General features: G+C 38.3%; 2 protein-coding genes and 1 long non-coding RNA gene across 13 annotated transcripts in view; 1 reads left to right on the top strand and 2 right to left on the bottom strand.

The window, feature by feature from the left end:
- Window positions 1–22,201, top strand: part of LOC141380113 (uncharacterized) — a 95,973-nt gene that overhangs the window by 23,193 nt on the left and 50,579 nt on the right. The gene's annotated exons all lie outside the window — the stretch shown is intronic.
- Window positions 5,614–8,637, bottom strand: LOC137488988 (uncharacterized). 3 transcript variants are annotated; one of them, XR_012397576.1, is made up of 4 exons: window positions 7,914–8,038; window positions 7,273–7,306; window positions 5,852–5,907; window positions 5,614–5,758 (listed from the first exon to the last, which is right to left on the bottom strand). It is a non-coding gene; the product is annotated as an uncharacterized lncRNA (long non-coding RNA). The 3 variants fall into 3 exon arrangements; XR_011008317.2 differs by lacking the exon at window positions 7,914–8,038 and adding an exon at window positions 8,592–8,637 and having other exon boundaries at window positions 5,626–5,758; XR_011008316.2 differs by having other exon boundaries at window positions 5,626–5,758; window positions 7,901–8,038.
- LOC108181090 (myosin heavy chain, fast skeletal muscle-like) lies at window positions 11,170–22,066 on the bottom strand. Its single transcript, XM_073936828.1, has 41 exons — window positions 21,907–22,066; window positions 21,762–21,809; window positions 21,427–21,639; window positions 21,203–21,346; window positions 20,967–21,123; window positions 20,088–20,115; window positions 19,878–19,992; window positions 19,702–19,794; window positions 19,549–19,612; window positions 19,370–19,468; window positions 19,187–19,290; window positions 18,897–19,035; window positions 18,696–18,814; window positions 18,438–18,587; window positions 18,195–18,365; window positions 17,812–18,115; window positions 17,422–17,495; window positions 17,254–17,341; window positions 17,057–17,174; window positions 16,820–16,943; window positions 16,500–16,636; window positions 16,159–16,414; window positions 15,831–16,073; window positions 15,574–15,750; window positions 15,352–15,497; window positions 15,178–15,268; window positions 14,684–15,073; window positions 14,479–14,605; window positions 14,269–14,387; window positions 13,982–14,178; window positions 13,718–13,901; window positions 13,474–13,639; window positions 13,269–13,393; window positions 12,818–13,126; window positions 12,535–12,738; window positions 12,322–12,447; window positions 12,017–12,187; window positions 11,829–11,933; window positions 11,648–11,743; window positions 11,427–11,558; window positions 11,170–11,295 (listed from the first exon to the last, which is right to left on the bottom strand). The coding sequence occupies exons 3-41, from the start codon at window positions 21,625–21,627 to the stop codon at window positions 11,278–11,280; spliced, it is 5,811 nt and encodes a 1,936-aa protein (XP_073792929.1). The 5' UTR covers window positions 21,628–21,639; window positions 21,762–21,809; window positions 21,907–22,066; the 3' UTR covers window positions 11,170–11,277.

Raw genomic sequence — 22,201 nt, 5'->3', positions numbered from 1 at the left:
CTCATTCCCTTGAAGAGTCAGTTGCGTCGCACAATGGCTAAGGGTGTCACGATTTCGATTTTAAATCAAAATCGATCGAAATTTATGCTCAATTTCGATAATCAAATTTAAAAAATAATTGTTGATGCTGCCACGCCCCAATGTCACGTCAGCTTGGCTTGGCTTTGAGAAAAAAAAACAATCTTGTTGAAGTGCTTGTTGAACTGCAGACACAGGAGACTTGTCGACAGAACTCAAACCCTCTCCTCTTTCAATGAAGTCGCCGGTGTGAAAGTATTTTGGATTTCCAGTGAGTTATGTGGATTATGTTTTTGTTGTTGACAAAAAAGCCTGTTTGCAAGCTCTGCTATGTATGTATTAGGTTTGGGGCGATAGACAATGCCGGCATCGAGATCCTCCGCCTTGCCCTCGCGAAAAATACACGCTCAGGCCCCGTTTACACTAATAGGTCTTAGTTTTTAAATGGCATTTTAGAATGATGACGATCCACATCCACACTGCCGTTTTGCATTTCTGATCAGCACCTTTTTACCGATGCCACATCTATTCATGAGTCCCGCGAAAAAGTGATTGACAGGTGGTAATTATGTGTGTAACTTATCTTTATTCATTTACAGTATTATTTGTTTATGGGTAAAACAAAGACCATGCAGGTCAGGTAGTTTAAACAGTAGGCTACAAATAATTAATTTGTTATGACTTAATTAATTATTGATAATTAATTCACCACCGCCTATGACGATGGTGCCATCGCCCATCGCGATGTTTCATATTAGACATTGTATGATGCCAAATTGGTCGACATCGCCCAACCCTAAAACGTTGACATCATTATTCCACCGGCAGCATGACTAACATGGCAGGGCATCTCCGCAGGCAGCACAAAAACAAAGATTCATCTGTTACACCGACAAGTGTAACACAAACTACTCTCCCATCTTCATTTGGAATAAAACTTTCAGGTAACTCAACATGTGCAAAGGCAATTACAAGCGGGGTAGGAGTACTTATAGCCGTGGACATGCGACCTTATTCAGTGGTAGAATACTCCAGTTTTGGGCATTTAATTAGCATGCTAGAACCGCGCTACGAAATCCCAAGTAGAACGCATCTCACAGCTATGGTGATGCATGTACAATATTGTGAAGGAAAAAGTAATTAATGGTCTTAGCAGTGCACATTTAGTAGCCTAAATATTTAGTATGACTGTCACAGCGCACAAAGGTCAGATATTTATTGCATAAAAGTCTTAAAATGGCATAGCTTGTGCTTTCATTTTTCTTTTTTAAATCGAATCGAATCGTGACTTTAGAATCGAAAATGTAATCGAATCGAGGATTTGGAGGATTGTGACACCTTTAACAATGGCACATTTGCTATTTACATGGCAGACTTTGTAAGTGGAAAAGCTGAACATTAAACAGAGCATCTGCAGCGCGAGGATAAAGAACGAGTCTCCTTCATTCAGCCTCTTTACTTTTACTCTTTACTCCTTAAGTGAATTAAGTGGAAATGGTTTAAACTTACTCCACTGAACACATCCATTAGCCCACATATTTAATTTTCTTTTGTTAATCGCAAAGATTGCTTTCAAAACTATTTCTAAATTCAGTTGTAATCTCCAGCAAATAAATAAGTGAGCAGTAAAAATGAAGAGTTATATCCAAACACATGTCCACTTGCCTAATATGGTGATGCAGGTAGACAAATACAAAGCTTGTTTTTATTAAAGCAAAGATAAAATTGCATATAATAAATACTACTACTAATAACATTATACACATGGAAATTGTCATGAATAAACTGACTACAACAGAGCTGGATTTCAAAGCCACACCAGGTGAAGAATGCATGATAGGAGCCAATCAAAAGATAAAAGTTTGTTTCAAATGTTTTTATCTGTAAAGATATTTGTGTATTGCTGTACATCCGGTGTGTACTGAGCAATGTGTTTTTACGTTTTTGACCTGCATAGGTGCATTTCTTTGTGCTCTTTAAATATTAAAACTCTGCGCAATTTACTTTAGAGCAGCTTTAGTTGGTCAATGACGGGTCTATTTAGGTTCTTCAAAATAGCAACTGTAAACAAATGAAATCTGTGGCCATAAGAAAATAGCAACAAACCACGTCCTACATGCCATATATTGTATGATAGAGCCCTGTGTTGCTGAGTTTTGCAGTTCTGTGATTACCTGCTGTGCACATCTACTGTAAGTGACTCCAATCTGACAGTTTTGAATTCACACACACATTGTTAGTTGAGGTCAGTGTAATTTGACAATTTAAACCGTGAAGCTACACTGTAAATTCTAACATGTTCAGTTTACTTAAAAAAGTTTGGAAACCGATTGCCTTATTTTTGCAATATAAACTTACAAGGAAATCTTAAGTTAAGTTTAATTATTGCCTTGAAGTAAGAAAACTAAAACTTATAAAGTAAACTAACTGTTAAAAATTAAGTAAGTTTAATAGAAAATTCTAGTTAACATACTTGTCATTATTTAGTAATCTTACTTAGGGTTTTATAGTAAGATTACTTTAATAACTCTATTTAACTAATACTGTTCTACCATGTTCAGTTAACATCTTGAATGCTAGTAGTCTCAACATTGTTTTAATCCACCATTTTAAGTAATGTCAACTAAAGAAACTATGTGCAATCGTTTTCCACATTTTCTTCAATTAAACTGAACATAAAATATGTAGTTCAACCTACAAGTAATGACATTATACAGGTCTTAAATTTAAACATTTTATTTGACAAAATTAGCAGAATTTCACAATACACTTGTGATATTTTAGTATCACAATACACTTGTACACAATACAGTTTTGTAAAAACCTGTTGTAAAGTGCTGTAATATACTGTAAACAGCAATACAGACAAAAAATATAATAAACATGTTCAACCCTAAAACACAAGTTTTCGAAAAGGTTTGAAAATCTATCAAAAAAACTTTAAATACTTGACACTTGGAAAAAAGATACTTGAATTAGTGTAATTAAACATGCCATTGCACCAGCACCTTAAACATGGCAGCATATAGACACTCACAGAGGAACAGATATTAAGCTTTAAAGCTAATTTGTTAGACTGTGTAGTTTAGATTTTCCTACAGAAAATATCACATTAGTGTGGTCAAAAGTATTGAGTTTGGTATCAATCAATACTGAAATATTAAAAATATCCATTTTCCACCAGCATTTGAGTGCTACTGAGCTCGTTCTTAAACACCATTGATTGGCCACTGTGTTCACATGCTCAACAGAAATGACTGTGATTGGCTGTGACTGTCATAGGTTTACCATTTTTCACTGAGTCCAAACAAAGTTACACAGACACTGAAGTGTTTCAAAGCCATGTCGATAGCTGATTTGTTTAGAAGCTAACATATAAGCTATCTGGTGATGAATCGACTGATCGACAGTGCTTTGAAGTTATCCAGTGTCTTTGTATCTTTGCACCTGGTGAACAGTAGTGAAGTGTGGTAAAAATAATGACCTTCAAAGCCAATCAGTCATATCTACTGAGCATGTGAACACAATGGCCAATCAGTTCTTGCAATGTTAGTGGGAAATGGATGGACTTTTTTTTTATTTATTTCAGTACCGATTGGTACCAAACTCAATACTTTTGACAACCCTATAAATCACAATACACTTTTTTGGTAAAAAAAAAAAAAAAAAAAGTGTTTTAAACACCAAAATGCTGCAGTCCTAAATGTAACACTGCAAACAGCAACATGTTAAAAAGCAACACTTTGTAATTAAACATGCCATTATACCTGAACCTTTAAACATAAAGCACAGCAGTATATAGGCACTCGCCGAATAAAACACATTACGCTTCCCTCCCAGCAATAGCAACACACGTTGAACAAATTCAAATGCATTGCTCAAAGTCTTTGGGTAGTCCGAATTCAGTGTGTAAATCAAAGCAAAAAAAGAGACATACTGCATGTGGCAAAGTCCATAACCACTTTTCCTTCCAGTATAAAGGCCCACATTGCATCCATAATGAGGTTCTTTAGACATCTTCACACACGACAGTCAGCAGGCCAACATCTTCTGCACTGAAGTCCGACTCTACAATTACATCCTATGAATAGAGAAAGAAAAATAAGTAAAGTTTGATATTCTAAATGGCACTAATAAAGCCTGTAGTGGCCAGGAGACCAAAAGCAGAGGTGAAAAAAATACAATTCCTTGTGCTTAATTTAGTAACACTTTAGTAGGAACCAATTATCCTATTAACTAGTTGCTTATTAGCATGACTATTTGTGTTTATAGTACATTTTACATTCAAATGCTTCTTATAAGAAGGCCTTGCTATGGTGCTCCTTCTTCAATGTAGACCAACACGATGGATTTGCCTGTACTGCTTCTACTAGGCTTGTCATGATAGTGGAATTTATTACCAATCCATATAGTAATTTTAAAAACATCCATTTCCTGCTAACATTTGAGCATTGTTGAGTGTCATTTCTGTTAAGCATGTGAACAGAATGGCAAAACAGTGCTGTTTAAAAATGTGCTCAAAAGTGCTTAAAATGTTAGCAGGAAATTTGCTGCTTAAAATTGCAGCAGAGATTGGTACTAAATTCCAGTATCTTGAACATGATACTATTCTAAAGGAACAATAATTTTTTTAATTAAAGAAACACTGTAATGTAATAAAACAAACTGCAGTAAAAGTACTTTTAAAACATTTTCAAGAAATTAAATGCAAATGTGTGAGAGACCAATTGGTGCTACATAATCAATATAAATATTTTGTAGGGAAAACTTAATAAATTGGGAACCGATTCATGAATGCATTTGGTTTTGCTAGATTAAAGCAGTGAGTCAAGTTTGCATTATTTAGCACACTTTTTAAAAATGTATTAATAACTATTTTTTAATAAGAAAATTGATGTTTTAGTATGGCTTTTAGAACAAGGGTGTAGCCATCTACAATCCCACAGCAGGTGACTTCACAGGGTTGGTTATAATACGGAGCGTCTTTGACTTTGACTTTTTGGCTTTTAACACTATCTTTTTACATCTTAGTCCAGCAGGTTCTTTCAACTGAAATTATATTTCTCTCAACATATTACATAGGTATTACACTTAATAAGATTTTTTTTTCAAGCTAATCTTCCTCCTTTTCAAAACAAGTGTGTTTAAAAATTAAAGAAATGCATTCATTACTTCACTGGCCTATGAAGCTAACTGACCCTGTGACGGCACAAGCTGCTGTATTTGCAACATAGCAATGCTCTTGCTCCAAAGGCCATAATATAACATCCTTCTTACTTTCAAATACTTACATTAAATGCATTTGTTTTATTTTTATAAAATTGAAAATTTTTATTAATAAGTGAAGTAAACTGGAATGACTGCTTCATTTCCAGTCTAAGAAAGCAGAAACAATAATACTACTTACAAAACACATCCTGAAAATTTCTTTAGACTCATCCCTCTAAAGTACTGAAAGACCCCGGAGAACTGCTGCCAGATGACCTTGAAAAAGTAAAGACAGGTATACATGCATTATAGCCCAATGAAAACATCAAATGCAATTTATTGCAATCAAATGCAAATTATGATTCAAAGATGATGTCACAAAAATACCTTTGAATTAACATGTTGAAAATTTCTTCTAGTTTTCTTCTGCAATTTTCTCCTGTTTTTTTTTTATTTCAATCAAACGAGCAGTGTGTGTCCAATGCAGCGTAGAACTTGGATCTCACATTTCTTCCTGATATTCGATTGAATTCTGCAAAGATCCAATCAAAACATTATTAGTCATTAATAACATTCAAAAACACAAATTCACAAAATCACACAAAGTTTTGAAAAGAAAACAAACCTTCTGCAGCACTTGCATCAGCTGGTGTTTCCTCTATGACTTCCTTCTGGATGTCACTGTTGTGCACAAAAACGTGAAGTGTTATTGACATGGCTAAGCGAAATTCTAAAACAAAAAACAGAAATCAGAAACACATGCAATGATACAATGCAATGCCATTTAGCAGCAGATGTTACACTTTAACATGACATAGTTAAATGTTCTTGAATAATAAAAGCTGCCAAATACTCCCGGCACCTGTCATCAAAAGCATGAGCTATACTTGTCACCAAACAGTAATAAACACAACCCCCGATTAAATATAATCATGGCATTGTTGCTGGTGTGCCTTACTTTTATGCGCATTAAAAGTGGAATAAATATTTGTCTCAATTGATGTCTTTAAAAGGACACTGAACTTTCTGACTAGGGTTGCACGGTTTACTGGTACTATGGTAGTATCGTGATACTATGGCTCCAAGATACTGGCGGTGCCACTGTAGTTTGTAAACGGTAGTATTGTCATTAACAGTCTGCCTACAATACATAATGCTGCATGTGAAAAAGTCACTAAAATACTTACACGATTCAGCAACAACAGATCATTGTATTTTAATAGTCTATGGAGCCTTCTAAGGTTGTAAAACTGTAGAATTTGCGCCTTTTATAGTAGCCTATTGCATATTTTGTGATGGTTCATTTTGAATCGGAATTCGTTTATTTCTGTTCCTGTCAATATGATATAATAGCTACAACAACCGTGACAATCTATTAAAAAGAATGACTCATAAAGTGAAATTTTGAATTACTTTGGATTCTTATCCGATAATAAGTGTGAAAAAAGTATGATAGATGAAAAACCCAAAATAGCAACAGGAAACAATTTTTGACCACTTCATATAGCCTAGGTTTGTTCGAAAAATGCTCTTTTCTTTATGTATCTTTATTTTAATGTATTTTTTTTTGCTGGAATGAATACATTTTAGGTGAAGAGATGTGCAAATACTTTTTTCAACAATAAGGGAATTATTTAAATTCAAGTAGGCCTGTAATAACATATACAATATATTATTTCTGACATTTTTCTTTATTTCATGGATTTAAGTTATGAATTACAGTATTGCAATACTACTTGGTATCACCATACTTCAGCTGGTATAGTATTGTAACATAAATTAATGGTATCACAACACAACAACCCTATTTCTAACTAGTCCTCAGATGATTATTCAAATGGACAAAATATTCGGACTATTCTTGATCATGCAGTTCTTTGCTGAGAATTTTGTTAAATGTACTTTTAATGCATTAAACAATTTAAAATTACCCTGACACTCAGTATGGAGACAAGGTAACGTTAATAGAACAATTCATGAATATGTTCTATGGCTTGTGCGGTATTGTTCAAAAAGTTTTCTTTGATGTGTAAGTGCAAAACTTACATTTCCACTGCATATCAGCTCACAAACTGGTAGTCTGAAATAAAAAATAAATAAAGGGTATAATGATATTACAAACCAAATATGCCACTCACAATACTCTAATGGTGTGCTACATTTTAAACAACCTTGTAATTGTTCAAATTTATTTGCCCTAAATTGTTAAAAATTAGTGAAACCTTCTTTAAAAATGCAAACTAACAGGTTTGGCAAAGCCTGTTTCTTTACAGAAAGTTTGCTTATAACAAAGGCTTGTTGATGCCTTTGTGTGATATTGAGCAAACATGGGATGTTTCTGTGCTTGGTTGTACGAGTTATATTACTTCATCATTAACGTTATCCATCACACATATTCAGTCGCGTCTGGTCAGATTTATTTGTCATTACAGCAATACAAAACACTCAATAACGTAACGGCAACACTGGAATAAACCTTCAAAACGGCATAAAGAAAAGACAAATAGCATATAAAACAAATAAATGAGTTAATTAAATATCTCTCGCATTTTCATAAGTTTAACTTTAAGTTTCATAGGGATTGTTAGCATAAGCACACTTTAGCATCATGTGTAAATATGTATCTGCCTCATACAGTGACACGAATCGTAATCGCATCGAAATCCTAAATTACCTACGACACTCACGGGTCCATTTTGAGCTGAAACTGCTTTATAATGTTCTAAAAGCCTCGGCGGGTTAAAACTGCTGCTGCCCCGGCGATCATGGAGAAAAAAACGACTGGTCTGGTCATGAGCCGCTCGCTGACGCCGGACCGAATCACAGCTGATCTCCTCACCTGCTTCCTGCAGGTGATCTCATAAAAGTAAATCTTAAAAAAAAAAAACACGCATATTTTCGTCACAAAAAGCGCCACTAAAGTTCAGCGATAACTAACGTTACTGTATTTGTAATGCGGATAAATAGGTTTCGTTTTCTTTTTTAAAAATGTAGACCTACAGCTAACGTTATATGTTAACTTTACATCTATTTGAACGGATCATTGCACGCGCTCTTGCTCTCTCAGTGCATCATTTAAAATGGCGCGGCCCGCTCTTTTAGAGCATAACGCCCACTTTACAAATTACTACTAACTTTACAAATTATTAATAGTTATTAAAAAGGACTAAGCAGCTAAAAATAGCTTATCTAGTAAAGTAGACAGTATTGCAAATAACGTGCAGTGGTCAAAACGTTTAGTCACAACATCATGGGCTATTAATTAGTTCACAAAACAGCAAACAATTTCACAAAGTGCAGGAAATAAACAGATTACTGATACTATACAAATAAAATCAAAGTAGTAATTAAAACGAAAAGTTTACCTTGATTTACAGCAGTACATCTTCTCAATAGGAAATCCTGTCCTACAATGGCGGTGCTGGGTGGCGGTTGGTTGTGACTCGGGATGGGGGATGGGAAATCACCACCCAGTACGCATGCGTAACAGCATGGCTTAGCCCTTATAAGCAATTTTACTCATATTACATTAGTTATGGGAACTTTATACCTTACTATGTCAGCAACACTAATGCATTTCTAGTAAACTCAACAATTAGCTTAAAATTAAGTAAACACACTAGAATTTTGATAGTAAGGAATACTATTCTCATTTACAGTGTAGAACTCTATAAATCTGTTGTAGTTTGTATGAAAGTTTAAATCTGGTGCATTATGTATTATTGTCAACTTGATTAATCATCAATAACACTTTAAATCGTTACACCTTATTGATGGCAGATTAAGCACACCATTAAAGGATAAGAATGTACTATATGGTTTACACTGTAACGACGGGGAGTGACACTAACAACAGAAGTTTGGATCCACGTGCAGGTTTATTAGAATTGTCAGGCAAGCAGTGGTCAATACCGGCAAACAGATGTATGAGGGCAATCCAGAGTCGAAGTCAAAACAACAGGCTGATGGTCAGAGGCAGGCAGCAAACAGAATTAAATAAATAAACAAGTCAAGGATCAAAACACGGCAAAGGTAGACAAGGGAAACGCGTTGTAATGTCACTAACAGTAAACAAGACTCGGCAACATGTGTGTGGAAAAGAGGGGTTTAAATAGTCCAAAGAATCATTGTGTGAGTGGCTTCAGCTGTGAGAGAGCAATCAGTGTGGATCTGGAACCGGTTGTGTGTGTGTGGCATGACTGGGTTGTAGTCTATAACATGGCAGATATGTAGTTCAAGGAGTGTGAATGTTTATGTGTGAATGTTTACCAGCAACATCTGGTGGTTGTTCGCTGGTGAACATGACATACACAAGTTTAGATAATCAAGTCTGTGTGATTTATGTTTCCTTATCATGTCACTCTCTTGACAAAGCCCATTGTGCAGGGATGTGGAGATGTCAGTTATATCCAGGGAGCTGAGGTTTAATATACGGGTGGGTCAGGTTATGGAAAACTTTGTTTAATTGCAGTTGGGTCAATGGTGGATAAAGCAAATCATTAATTATTCAAACATTAACAAACTTACTTTTTCTAAAATATGGAAAAGTTTAAAGCATTTTTTATCTGACAGACTTGCACGAATTTGCAGACTCCCCTTTGAACAATGCATGTCATGGCCATCTCTATTTTCACAATGATTTGTCAGGAGTGCTGTCCACAAGAATGCAACTCTGTTCTCTGCATTCTAACAGCACTCATATGGTTTGTGTTCTGGGATAACAGCATGTGACGCTCATTTTGAAGTACGAATGGAGTTGGCTAATAAAGCCTGGCTATTTTAATCACATGTTGTCTAATTTGGGCACAGCCAGACTTTAGTTTTATTAATACATGTTGATGAAGTAATATTTATCATAGATACATAGGTTAGCTGCCAAACTTTTTATGCTCGAATCTTGACCCCAATTGTTTATGTATACATTGCAAAATCAGAAAAAGTTGTCAAGTTTCATACAATTCCGATGAAGCTTTAAAAGCAAAAATTATTTGGTGAGAAGTGACCAAGGAGACCCAGAGGGTTAAATGGACACACATGCACCAGCTGCCAAGTGCGTATGTCTGAGAAAATAAAGGGAACACTTCAACAACAAAACATAACTCCATTTCAGTCACACTTCTGAGAAAGCAAACTGCCCACGTAGGAAACAACACTGATCGACGATCAATTTCAAGTGCTGTTGCAACAGGTGGGGATTACAGGAAATTGGCAAGACACCCCAATAAAGGAGCGGTTCTGGAGGTGATGAGCACAGACCACTCCTCAGATCCTGTGCTTTCTGGCTGATGTTTTGGTCACTTTTGAATGCATTCACTTTAGTGGTAGCACGAGGCAGAGTCTACAACCCCCCCCAACTTTGCCAGTGGGGTTCCTCTCACTGCAAGAGAGTACTAGACCTCATGTGGCTGGAGTGTGTCAGCAGTTCATGCAAGACGAAGGCATTGATGCTACTAGACTTCTGACTGTTTTAACAACATTACAAAAAAGTTGAATCAGCCTGTAGTGTTTTTCCACTTCAATTTTGAACGTGACTCCAAATCCAGACCTCAACGGAACAATACATTTGATTTCCATTGATAATTTTTGTGTGAATTTGTTGTCAGCACATTCAGCCATGCAAATTGTGTAATAAGAATATTTCAATAATTCAGATCTATATTGTTATTTTAGTGTTCCCTTTATTTTTGAGCAGTATATTTAATTCAGTCATGTTCATTTCAATTATTTATATATTGAATAATTAATATATTGAAATTGAAAATAGTCAGTTACCTGTCAATGAAAGTTAATTGGCAACTGAAAGGACTTGCATTGCATATAGCCCATCGGCATAAACCTGACTCTGAAGATAAAACTTCAGTTAATATGGAATTGATTATTATGACATTTGACTCATTGTAGATTCAATACACTACCAGCAGAGCTACAAAAACAAACAAGCAGTGCTTTGACAGAGCATTTAATGCACATGTGAGACATTACACAACCACACACAGTACATTATATAATATTATATTATATTTCTTGTAGATGTGGTAAGATGTCTTGTCTTCATTCTTCATCCTTGCTCTTTAGTAGACAGAAAAGATGTATATGTATTAGGTAAATGTTTTTTTAATATAATACCTCTTGACAAAATTTGTGTTTATGCTGTAAAATAACCAACCCCTGAACACCATTTATAAAGAACATTGCAATACCTTTCCTACATCGCGGCTCTTGGCTCTCAGCTTGTTGACCTGGGACTCGGCGATGTCAGCGCGCTCCTGAGCCTCCTCCATCTCATGCTGCACCTTCCTGTACCTGGACAGGTGAGTGTTGGCCTGCTCCTCCTGTTGGGATTACACAAGATATCCATCCACTTTTATCTGTCATTTTATCAAAGCGTCACACTGCAGGAGGCATTGGATATTAGCCTTACAGCTTCTTCAGCCTGGCGCTTGTAGGCCTTCACTTTCAGCTGCAGCTTGTCCACCAGATCCTGGAGGCGAGTCACGTTCTTCTTGTCTTCCTCGGTCTGTCGGTGTAAATATTGTTAGTAGCCTTAAACTATGTATATTACAAACTGCAGTGTAACATTTCAAATTCCTGTGCTGCTTTACCTGGTAGGTGAGCTCCTTCACCCTCCTTTCATATTTACGCACTCCTTTAACAGCATCTGCACCGCGTCTCTGTTCAGCTTCAACTTCACTCTCCAACTCACGAACCTTTGAGAAAGTAGAGAGTAATTGACAAAACTGGTCTAGCCTTTAAATCTAAGAACCAATTGTTTTTAGCCGCACAACCTTACCCTGGACTCCAGTTTCTGGAGCTGTTTCTTTCCACCCTTCATGGCCAGATTCTCTGCCTCATCCAGACGGTGCTGCAGGTCTTTGACAGTCACCTCCAGGTTCTTCTTCATCCTCTCCAGGTGAGCACTGGTGTCCTGCTCCTTCTTCAGCTCCTCAGCCATCATGGCAGCCTGAAATATCAGCCAATAAAGTTTAAACGATCAGAGTTTGTAGAAGAACCTTCCATGAAGCTTTCCTTTGTAACCACAGGCTGCTCAGTAAAAGAGTTTACGAGAGAATAGAGCAACAGAATGTAAACACTCACATCAGTGATGGCCTTCTTGGCCTTCTCCTCTGCGTTTCTGGCCTCCTGAACTGAATCTTCCACCTCACCTTGAATTTGGACCAGATCAGCCTCAAGCTTCTTCTTGGTATTAATAAGACTTGTATTCTGCAAGTTATAGATAGTTTTAGTGTCTGCCTGTTTTCAAATAGCCTTGCATGTGTTTTTAAATGCATTCGTGATGAGTTTCTGTACTTGTGAGTGCAGCAGTCCCACACGCTCACTGGCATCCACCAGCTCCTGCTCTGCCACTTTGCGGCCTCTCTCTGTTTGCTCCAGTGCGGCTCTCAGCTCCTCAATCTCTGCTTGCATCAGGTTATTCCTGCGCTCCACCATGGCCACCTGCTCCTTCATGTCTTCTTGTCCTCTGATGGCTTCATCAAGGTGCAGTTGGGCATCCTGTGATAATGTTCTTTCTTTGTTAATTATCTTACATTCATTTAAAATGTCAAACGTTTCTTTTCATTCACAAAGATACCTTGAGTTGGCCTTGGACATTCCTGAGCTGTTTCTGGGCCTCAGCAGCCTGGCGATTGGCATGACTCAGCTGGATCTCCATCTCATTCAGATCTCCCTCCATCTTCTTTTTGACTCTCAGGGCATCATTTCTGCTCCTGATCTCAGAGTCCAGAGTGCTCTGCATGGAATCCATCACTCTTTGGCTGTTCCTCTTGATCTGTTCTATCTCTTCATCCTTCTCAGCAAGCTTCCTGTCAATCTCACTCTTCACCTGGTTCAGCTCCAGCTGCACACGCAGAATCTTGGACTCCTCATGCTCTAGGGTGCCCTACAGGAGAAACAGACACAATCTAATTTCATTTTCCTGATTTGTATTGAAGCACTATTAAGATGGATTATATGACAGTGTTAAACTCCTGTTATTGTTGTTCAAAACAGTTCTATAATTTTAAGTGATAAAGAAATAGTACCTCAGCTTCTTCAAGTGCAGTCTGGATCTCTACTTTCTCAGACTCCACAGTCTTCTTGGCTTTCTCTAACTCATGAATGCTCTTTCCAGTCTCTCCAAGCTGCTCAGTGAGGTCAGAAATCTCCTCTAAATGGGTTTAAAAAAAACTGTATTTATTTGTTGTTGTTTCTTATTAAAATCTTTCTGTAAATAAAAGTGGCGTTTACGTTGCAGATTCTTGTTCTCCCTCTTCAGGGTCTCAAGCTGGTCCAGGGCTTCTTCATAAGAGTTCTTCATTTTGAAAATCTCAGTGCTGAGAGAGCGAGCTTCTTTCTGAGCCCCTTCTAGTTCAGCCTGGCCTTCCTCATACTTCTGCTTCCACTCTGCGAGGACCTGATAATGTGGGCATTGTTTATTAGCATGGTCTGCAGTTCAGGGTTTAGGAATCTAGATGTTCCACTTCTTTCTTACCTTGTCAAAGTTTCTCTGCTTCTTGTCAAGGTTAGCAGCCAATGCATTTGCTCTCTCCACATCAATCATGAGGTCCTCTACTTCACCCTGCAGTCTCTGTTTTGTTTTCTCCAGCGATGCACACTTGGAGTTCACTGCCTCAATGGATTCTTCAGCATCCTGCAGACGCTGAGCCAGCTTTTTCCTTTAAAACATAAAATACATTGAACCCTAATATGTCATAAATAAATTGGAAACAGTGAAGACTTTTCTTTGCTTGTTTACTTGGATTCCTCAAGCTCCTCTGTACGCTGGATGGCGTCAGTCTCATATTTGGTTCTCCATTGTGCCACCTCACTGTTGGCCTTAGACATTCCACGCTGGAGTTCAGCTTTGGCCTCTTGCTCTTCCTCAAACTGCTCTCTGAGCAGATCACAGTCATGGCGGGCAGACTGAACTGCATGGGCCAAAGCATTCTTGGCCTTAAAGGAAACAGTATTTTAAAGAGTCTACTTATCTTTCCAATTGTTTAAGTTATCAGAAAACAGAAGTTGTATTTTGTATAAACTTACTTTGACTTCTTCCTCAACATGTCTCTTGAGCTCCTCAATTTGCTGTGTATAGGCCTGTTTTCCTCTAGTTAACTGTGAAACAAGTGCTTCTTTCTCTTCCAGTTGTCGGCTAAATTCACCTTTACACAAGATAATGGGTATTATCATGAATAGAGCTTTTTTTACCTGAACTTTTAATAAATTCTTTTAGTTTCACCTGCCATGTCTTACCATTTTCAGTCTGAAGTCTTGCCCGTTGTGCATTCATGTCATTCAACTGGCGAATATTTTCATCACTTTTGGTCTTGATTTCACTCAGCTGATCTTCAAGAGTGCGGCACATCTTCTCTAAATTAGCCTAAAGACATTTAGAGTTATGTACAGGTGTCTGCAAATAGGGTTTTATATATTTGTTATGATTTAATTACGACATTACCTTTGCTTTAGCCACAGCCTCCATGTTGCTTGACAAGTCATCAATCTCCATCTTGTATTCACTCTTTTCCTTCTCCAGCTTCTGCTTGACCCGCTGGAGGTTGTCGATCTGTTCTCCGAGCTCAGCCACACTGTCTGCCTGCTTCTTTCGGAGAGCTGCAGCCGTAGCTTCATGCTGCAAGGTGGACTCTTCCAGATCACGACGCAGCTTCTGGAATTCTGCTTCACGCTTCTTGTTCATCTCAATCTGGGCAGCAGTGGCACCTCCAGCTTCCTCAAGCCTCTCACTGATCTCTTCAAGTTCCCTGGAGAGATCGGCTCTCTGCTTCTCCACTTTAGCACGAGCAGCTCGTTCAGCCTCGATTTCCTCCTCCAGCTCCTCAATACGGGCCTAAAAATAGAATAAAGGAATTATCATGTGCTATTTGTGATACAGGTTTTTTCCACCATATATATATCTATTACAAAGTTTCACAGCAATAGAGTTAGTATTACCTGAAGTTCTTTGATCTTCTTCTGAAGCTGTGCTCCCAAAGACTGTTCATCCTCAATCTTGCTGAGGAACTGGCTTATCTCAAAGTCTTTCCTGTTAAAGTATTTTTTCTGTAAGAATTTGTAAAATATTTACTTTTTCTACTGTGTATAATTTGTGTCTTGCAGTCCACTCACTTCTTGATCTTCTCCTCGGATTGCTGCTTGTCGTTCTCCAGGTCCATTATGGACTCTTGGGCCAGTTTCAGGTCACCCTCAAACTTCCTCTTGGCTCTCTCAAGATCCATACGGAGCTTCTTCTCTTGCTCCAGGGAGCCCTCAAGCTGTTGTTACAGAAACCAGAACATTAAAATTTGGTGTTGTTTACAGAAGTAATTAAAGTTACGTTAAACATCTTACATCATCCACTTGCTGCTCAAGCTTGCTCTTAGATTTAGTCAGAGTGTTGACTTTGTCTTCCTCTGCCTGAAGGTCATCAAGGGTCTGCTGATGCGCCTCTTGGAGGGCTTTCTTCTCTTTGGTCAGCTTGGCAATGCTCTCATCCTGAGAGGCCATCTCCTCTGTCAGGTTTTTCACCTAAAATGGAAACATTGCTCTTTGATTGTATTCTCAAGAAACTGAACAGCACAGTGTGAAGATGTGAAAATAATGTGAACCTTATTTTCTGTTGCATGTTTCTCCTTCTCCACTTTGGCTAAAGTGAGCTCCAGGTCATCAATGTCTTTCTTCAGCTCGGAGCATTCGTCCTCCAGCTTCCTCTTCTTGGCCGTCAGTTCAGCATTGATTTCCTCCTCATCTTCCAGCCTCTCGGTTGTCTCTTTGAGTTTAGCCTCGAGCTGGATCTTGCTTTTGATGAGACCTTCACATCTCTCCTCAGCATCTGAGAGGTTTTCACCTTCCTGTTCATTGAGATTGATGCAGTTATTAATTCATGTTCATAGTTGTTGGTCCTGTATAGACTCACTAAAAAAAAGAAATACTCACAGATGCTACTTGTAGTTGAAGGTCATTTTTCTCCTGAAGAAGTGACACCATTTTCTCCTCCAGCTCCTTCTTTTTAGCCAATGCCTTCGTAAGATCTTCTTTCATTTTCTCAAAGTTCTCCTTCATGGCTGCCATTTCTTTCTCAGTCTCTGCACTCTTCAGAAGAGGCTTGATCTTGAAGTAGAGCTTCATCCATGGCCAATGTTTGACATTCATGAATGAGCGGATGTTGTATTGGATGGAATAAATTGATTCTCTGTTTAAAATGTAACCAATAAGTCAGTATTTACCTTTTCTTAGTAACAAACACTTGTTTAAAATGTCTTGAATTATAATTATACCTCCTTTCCATCATTTTAACAAACACTTTTCTCATGACATATCCACGGCACAAAGCTTGAGTCATGGTAACCAGTGAGGCAAGTTTTTCGTCTCTCATCTCCTCAAGAGTACCCAGCAGACCAGCTTTGAAGAACACCTAAATGAACATTTGGCAGGTATTAGTGGTGTCATGTTGAAGAAGGCAAATAGCATAATTTAATATGGATGAGAAAACAGGTCTATTTTAAAATAATAGGATGACATGCTACAATTAATTTCCAATGTGGCTGTCCACATGCTTTTTTGCCATGCCGTGTGGTATGGATGCAGAGTAGCTCACCTTGGTGTGTCCAAACTTGTATTGGGTGTGATCAACATCAATAGAGCCCAAGAGTTTCTCTGAAGCCTTTTTGTTGTCGATGAACTGTCCCTCAGGAATGACACTAGCATTCAATACTTTGTACCTGGAGAATATTCAGTGAGAGTCATGTTGTAAAACTTCAAAATCAGAATTATCAGATGTTGAAGTATATTTAGTGCATCATGTTTAAGTTAGAGGTAGTGAGAGTATCATTACCGCTGCTTGAAGTCACCGTAGAGGATTCTGCTGGGGAAACCCTTCCTGCAGATTCTGATACCCTCCAGCACACCGTTACACCTGAGCTGGTGGATAACCAGGAAGTTCTCCATCAGACCTGAATGAAAGATATTGTATTGGTTCCAGAAATATTTTCAGAACTGTGACGCATTGAAGCTATTAGAGATCTTGTATACCTGGAGTCTTGGACTCATTAGGAATCAAGCAGCGCACAAAGTGAGGGTGAGTGCTCCTCAGGTTAGTCATCAGCTTACCCAAGTTCTCCTGTGGAAGTGTTTGCATTAGTCTAATCTTTAATGCACAATGAATTTCACATCCTTCATCAGAAGAGAGAATCTGGTTACCCTAAACAGTGCAGACACAGTCTGGAAGGAACCACCCTTCTTCTTGCCTCCTTTCTTGCCGCCGCCACCCTCAGCTGTTTTGTGACAAAAAGTTGTTGTTTACTTTTTGCTGCTTTTCATTAACTCATTCAATGAATTGTTGATTGGTGATCACATTATTAACTGCTGTGTCATTTTCTTGTATAAAGTTAATCTTATGAAACTTTGGAATATGTGATGACATAAGATATTACATTAAAGATAGGCCTCATGGTCCACCTGGGACTCGAACCAGTGATCTTGCTGTGAGGCAACTGTGCTGACTAATTATCCAGCATGCCACCAGGTCTCTCTTAGTTTGAATTGCACAAACTTAAAACATAAGAAGTCTGTAAATGCAGATGGTCGTACCTTCACCTCCATGAGAGGCATACAGGAAGGCCAGCACTTTGAGTGAAGACTTTTGGTAGAGTTGCACAACAGAGTCGTTCAGTGGATCCTTGTTCTTATCCAGCCAGCCAACAATGTTGTAGTCCACAGTGCCGGCGTAGTGCACTAGAGAGAAGTGAGCCTCTGCCTTACCTTTGGCAGGCTTGGGCTTCTGGAAGGCTGCAGTTTTGCCCAGATGCTGGTCATGTAGTTTGTTTTTAAAGCTTGTGTCTGTGGCCTTGGGGAACATGCACTCCTCTTCAAGGATGGAGAAGATGCCCATTGGCTGTTAAAGAAATATTCACACTCATTATCAGTACAGGCATGATGTGAATAGGCATTTAAGCTGCTGAATGTCTTCTTACCTTCTCAATGAGCTCAATGCAGGCAGCTAAGTCCATACCGAAGTCAATAAACTCCCATTCGATGCCTTCTTTCTTGTACTCCTCTTGCTCCAGAACAAACATGTGGTGGTTGAAGAACTGTTGCAGTTTCTCATTTGTGAAGTTGATGCAAAGCTGCTCCAAGCTGTTGAACTGGTAATAGAGCAGAGGCAAGTTCTTACTATGTTCTATGTTTTACTATGGATATAAAAGGCTGATTCTTACATCAAAGATCTCAAATCCAGCAATGTCCAGCACACCAATGAAGAACTGTCTGGGCTGCTTTGTGTCCAACATCTCATTGATACGGATGACCATCCACAAGAACATTTTCTCATAGACAGACTTGCAGAGAGCTGACACTGCGTTGTTCACCTGAGAAATTCAAGAGTCGGTTTAGTTGATATTAGGCTTTACCTTCTACTGTTCAGGTCTATTAGAAATTTCTAGATGCATTCATCTATCAAGCAGGTAAGTGATCACCTGCGGAACTGTCTGGCCTTTGGTCACCATCTCGTTTCCGACCTTCACTCTGGGGTAACACAGAGCTTTCAGCATGTCAGCAGAGTTGAGGCCCATGAGGTAGGCGATTTTATCAGCCACTGAGGAAGAACAGATTTACACATTATTGTCACTGATGAAGCCAATGTTGGCATGCTAATATGTGCTTCTGCCATGTCTTACCCTCAGTGCCATCAGGTTCAGCCTGCTCCTCTCTCTGCTTCTGTTTGAACTTCATGCTCCCATGATGCATCACAGCACCGGTCAGCTTGTAGATGGCGATTTTCTCATCAGCAGTGAAGCCCAGAATGTCAATGGCAGTCTGTTTTACACAAACCAATTAAACATATAACTCGAAAGCCAAAAAGAGACAGATATCTTATAACACATGTAATGCAGTATTGAGGGTTATTTTCTATCTATGTCTATATATTTCATTAAGACAACACTGATATTATTTTTTGTCCACATACATCTGTGGCAATGAACTCCTCCACATCATTGATGCTCTTGACAGTGATTTCACCCTGGCTGATCATTGGATAGTCATAAGGGTTGGTGGTGATGAGCAGGGCCTCTGTGAAGAATTGATGTACAGTATATGTTAACAGGGTTTTCAAGAAGACCTGAAACAGACAGTCCTGTAGGTTTCTCACCCAGCAGCTCTGGCTTGTGTCCAGTCATGAGCTGGTAGAAGATGTGGTAACTCCTCTCAGCAGACAGCTGGAATGTTACTCTTGACTTTTCCAGCAGGTCTTTCAAAGAAAAAAACATAGTAAGACATGGACTAGTCTTGAATAATTGACATGCCTTTAAATTTGAATACTTGACTAACATGTTTCAATGTCAGCTGAGGCCAGTTTTCCAGTGGTCCCAAAATGAATCCTGATGAATTTGCCCTATAAAGATTAAAATAATTTACAATGGTTTACCAGTTTAAAATCTATTCAAATGTGCAATTGTTTAATTGTGTACATTTGTAACTTACAAAACGAGAGGAGTTGTCGTTCCTCACAGTCTTGGCATTACCATAAGCCTCCAGCAGAGGGTTTGCAGCAATGATCTGGTCCTCCAGTGACCCCTGGATGGTATTTTAGTACAGTGGACAGGTATTAGGTGAAGTTTAAATTCTGTAATTCACCACATGAATAGGTGTTCACTGACCTGCATTTTTCCAGCAACAGGCTCTTGTTTCTTTGCTCCAGACATGGCACCAACAGTTGCAAAGTACTGAATGACACGTTTCGTGTTCACAGTCTTTCCTGCACCAGATTCTCCACTATAGAGATTTACACAAGATTATCATTTGTTTAGAAAATATATGGTTCACATTATCATATTAATTTTTTTTGTTGTAGGAAAATATTTACTCACGTGATCAGGACAGACTGGTTTTCACGATCTGAAAATTATTTTAAAATTAAAGGTAGAATTGTTGTTAATGGAATCTTAGCAATGTTTTCAAAACAGGTGACACCTAAATAACTCAATAGGCTGTACTGTTGAATGAGAGATTGTATTGGTGTTTCCCAGCACTGGAGGTTCATTAGGTTCAGTGCTAGGTTGTGGCTATCTACTGTACAAATTGCGGATTGAGTAAGTGATAACACTGATTATTAGTATAGTTAGGTGTTACATAAGGACTTAAAGACACTCTTAAGAGCACCCTTTTCCATTGAAAATGCTTAATTTAAATCAAATTGATACTATATCTCGTTAGCTAAATTAAGTTTGTCACAATGTAAGTGACTCTCTAGCTTGTTAAGCACAATTTACTAGAAGCTGATCTTCATTCCCCTTTTTAAGATTTGCATTTATTTGCATTATACAAATAACAAAATATAGTGTCTTCCGCTAAACCTGTCTAATGAGTTAAATTTGAATTTATTTTAACTACTTATTACATTTTGCTTTTTTTGAGCAAGTAAAAGTTACATAATTTAGTTTAAACATCAGGTCAAGTAATGTTACCATTAATTCTGGTGCACTTTATTCAGTAAAGATTGTTAAACTGCAAAGTCAGTAGATGATTTAGGTTTTTCATCTAAATCTCTGAATAACAATAAAGTCATTATTTTAATTAAGTTATCATATTACTCAGTGTTTGTTCATCTCATCAGTAATGCAGTTTAGCTGCAGTTCTGCCAAAAGCTAAGTTTGGTGTTCAGTTCACTGTTCATTTCAGTTTAGAAATGTCGTTTTTCTTTTTCTTTGTGTAAAAGTTTGAGTTAACTCTCACTTGAATCCACTCACCAGTAAGCATGAACTGGTAGGCATTGTCAGAGATGGAGAAGATGTGAGGTGGGGCTTCAATCCTCTTCTTGCCTCTGTATCCAGCCACAACAACTGCGTCGTACACTGGGAGCCATTTGTATGGATTGACAGTGACGCAGAACAAGCCAGAGTAGGTCTGAAACAGAGATTGACAGTCCAGTTTTACAGTGCTGCTACTCCATCCCAGGAGTAAAATAAGATTCACAGAGACTCACATAGATCATCCATGCTGCGTAACGCTCTTTGAGGTTATACAGCACACAAGGCTCATTGAGGTGGGTCATCATGGCCATGTCCTCAATTTTGTCAAACTTGGGAGGATTCATGGGGAAGATTTCATCTTCTTTTACCGTGACGGTCTGAAATGAACATTGAGACTTTCTGTACACACCGCTGCAAAGTACTTTTCAGAACTTGGTATTTTCTCTGTCATACTTACTTTCCCACTGTGAGTTTTGACAGTAGCTTTGCCACCCTCTTTACTCTGAAGAGTACCCTTCAGGTACATCTCGTCTGCATCCACCACAAAGTACGCTGTTTTGGCATCAAAGGGAGTGTTCTGGGCCTCTATTCTCTCTCTTTCTGTTTTCCGGAGGTAAATGGCCGCCGGGCCGAAACACTCCATTTCTCCATCCCCCATGGTTGCGGTTTACTGTGGAGTTATATATACATCTTATTACAGCTTAGTGTCTATCTCTTGACTTTGCTCCACATTAAGAATGTGTTATTCTTTCACTAACATCACAATATTTATTTGCTAGTGGTATGGTTTACCTTTTTTGATGCTCAGAGATGAAAGTAGCAGATGTCGAGTTATGGATTCTGAAAAAACAGGAGTTTGGATTAGTACTCATAATTTAATTTCAGACACTCAGCCCTTCTACATGAATTCTTGTGGTAAAATGGGCAGTTCCCTCACCTGTGGCTGGTCACTGTGAGTCTGCAGGGGTCAGGAGCTGCCTTTTATATAGAGTCATTACTGAGCACTCAGCAAAACAGGCCATCCGCATTTGGTCATGTTATTTTACTCGGTGTGATGTTTCTCTGTGCCCGAGAGAAATAGGCAGATGTTGTCATTCATCTAATATGAACACTACTGTCATATTGGTGTATGCATGTAGTAATTTTAGGTGAACAGATGCAGCAATGTCACAGAATGTTATTTTGTAGGTTGCAGTTTTCAAATCAATATTATTTTTTAGGAAAACACAGCA

This window comes from Danio rerio, chromosome 22 (genome assembly GCF_049306965.1).
Source record: "Danio rerio strain Tuebingen ecotype United States chromosome 22, GRCz12tu, whole genome shotgun sequence".
Lineage (NCBI taxonomy): Eukaryota > Metazoa > Chordata > Actinopteri > Cypriniformes > Danionidae > Danio > Danio rerio.
Note: the sequence above shows the minus strand (reverse complement) of the source record. Positions and strands in the feature narration are given on the sequence as shown.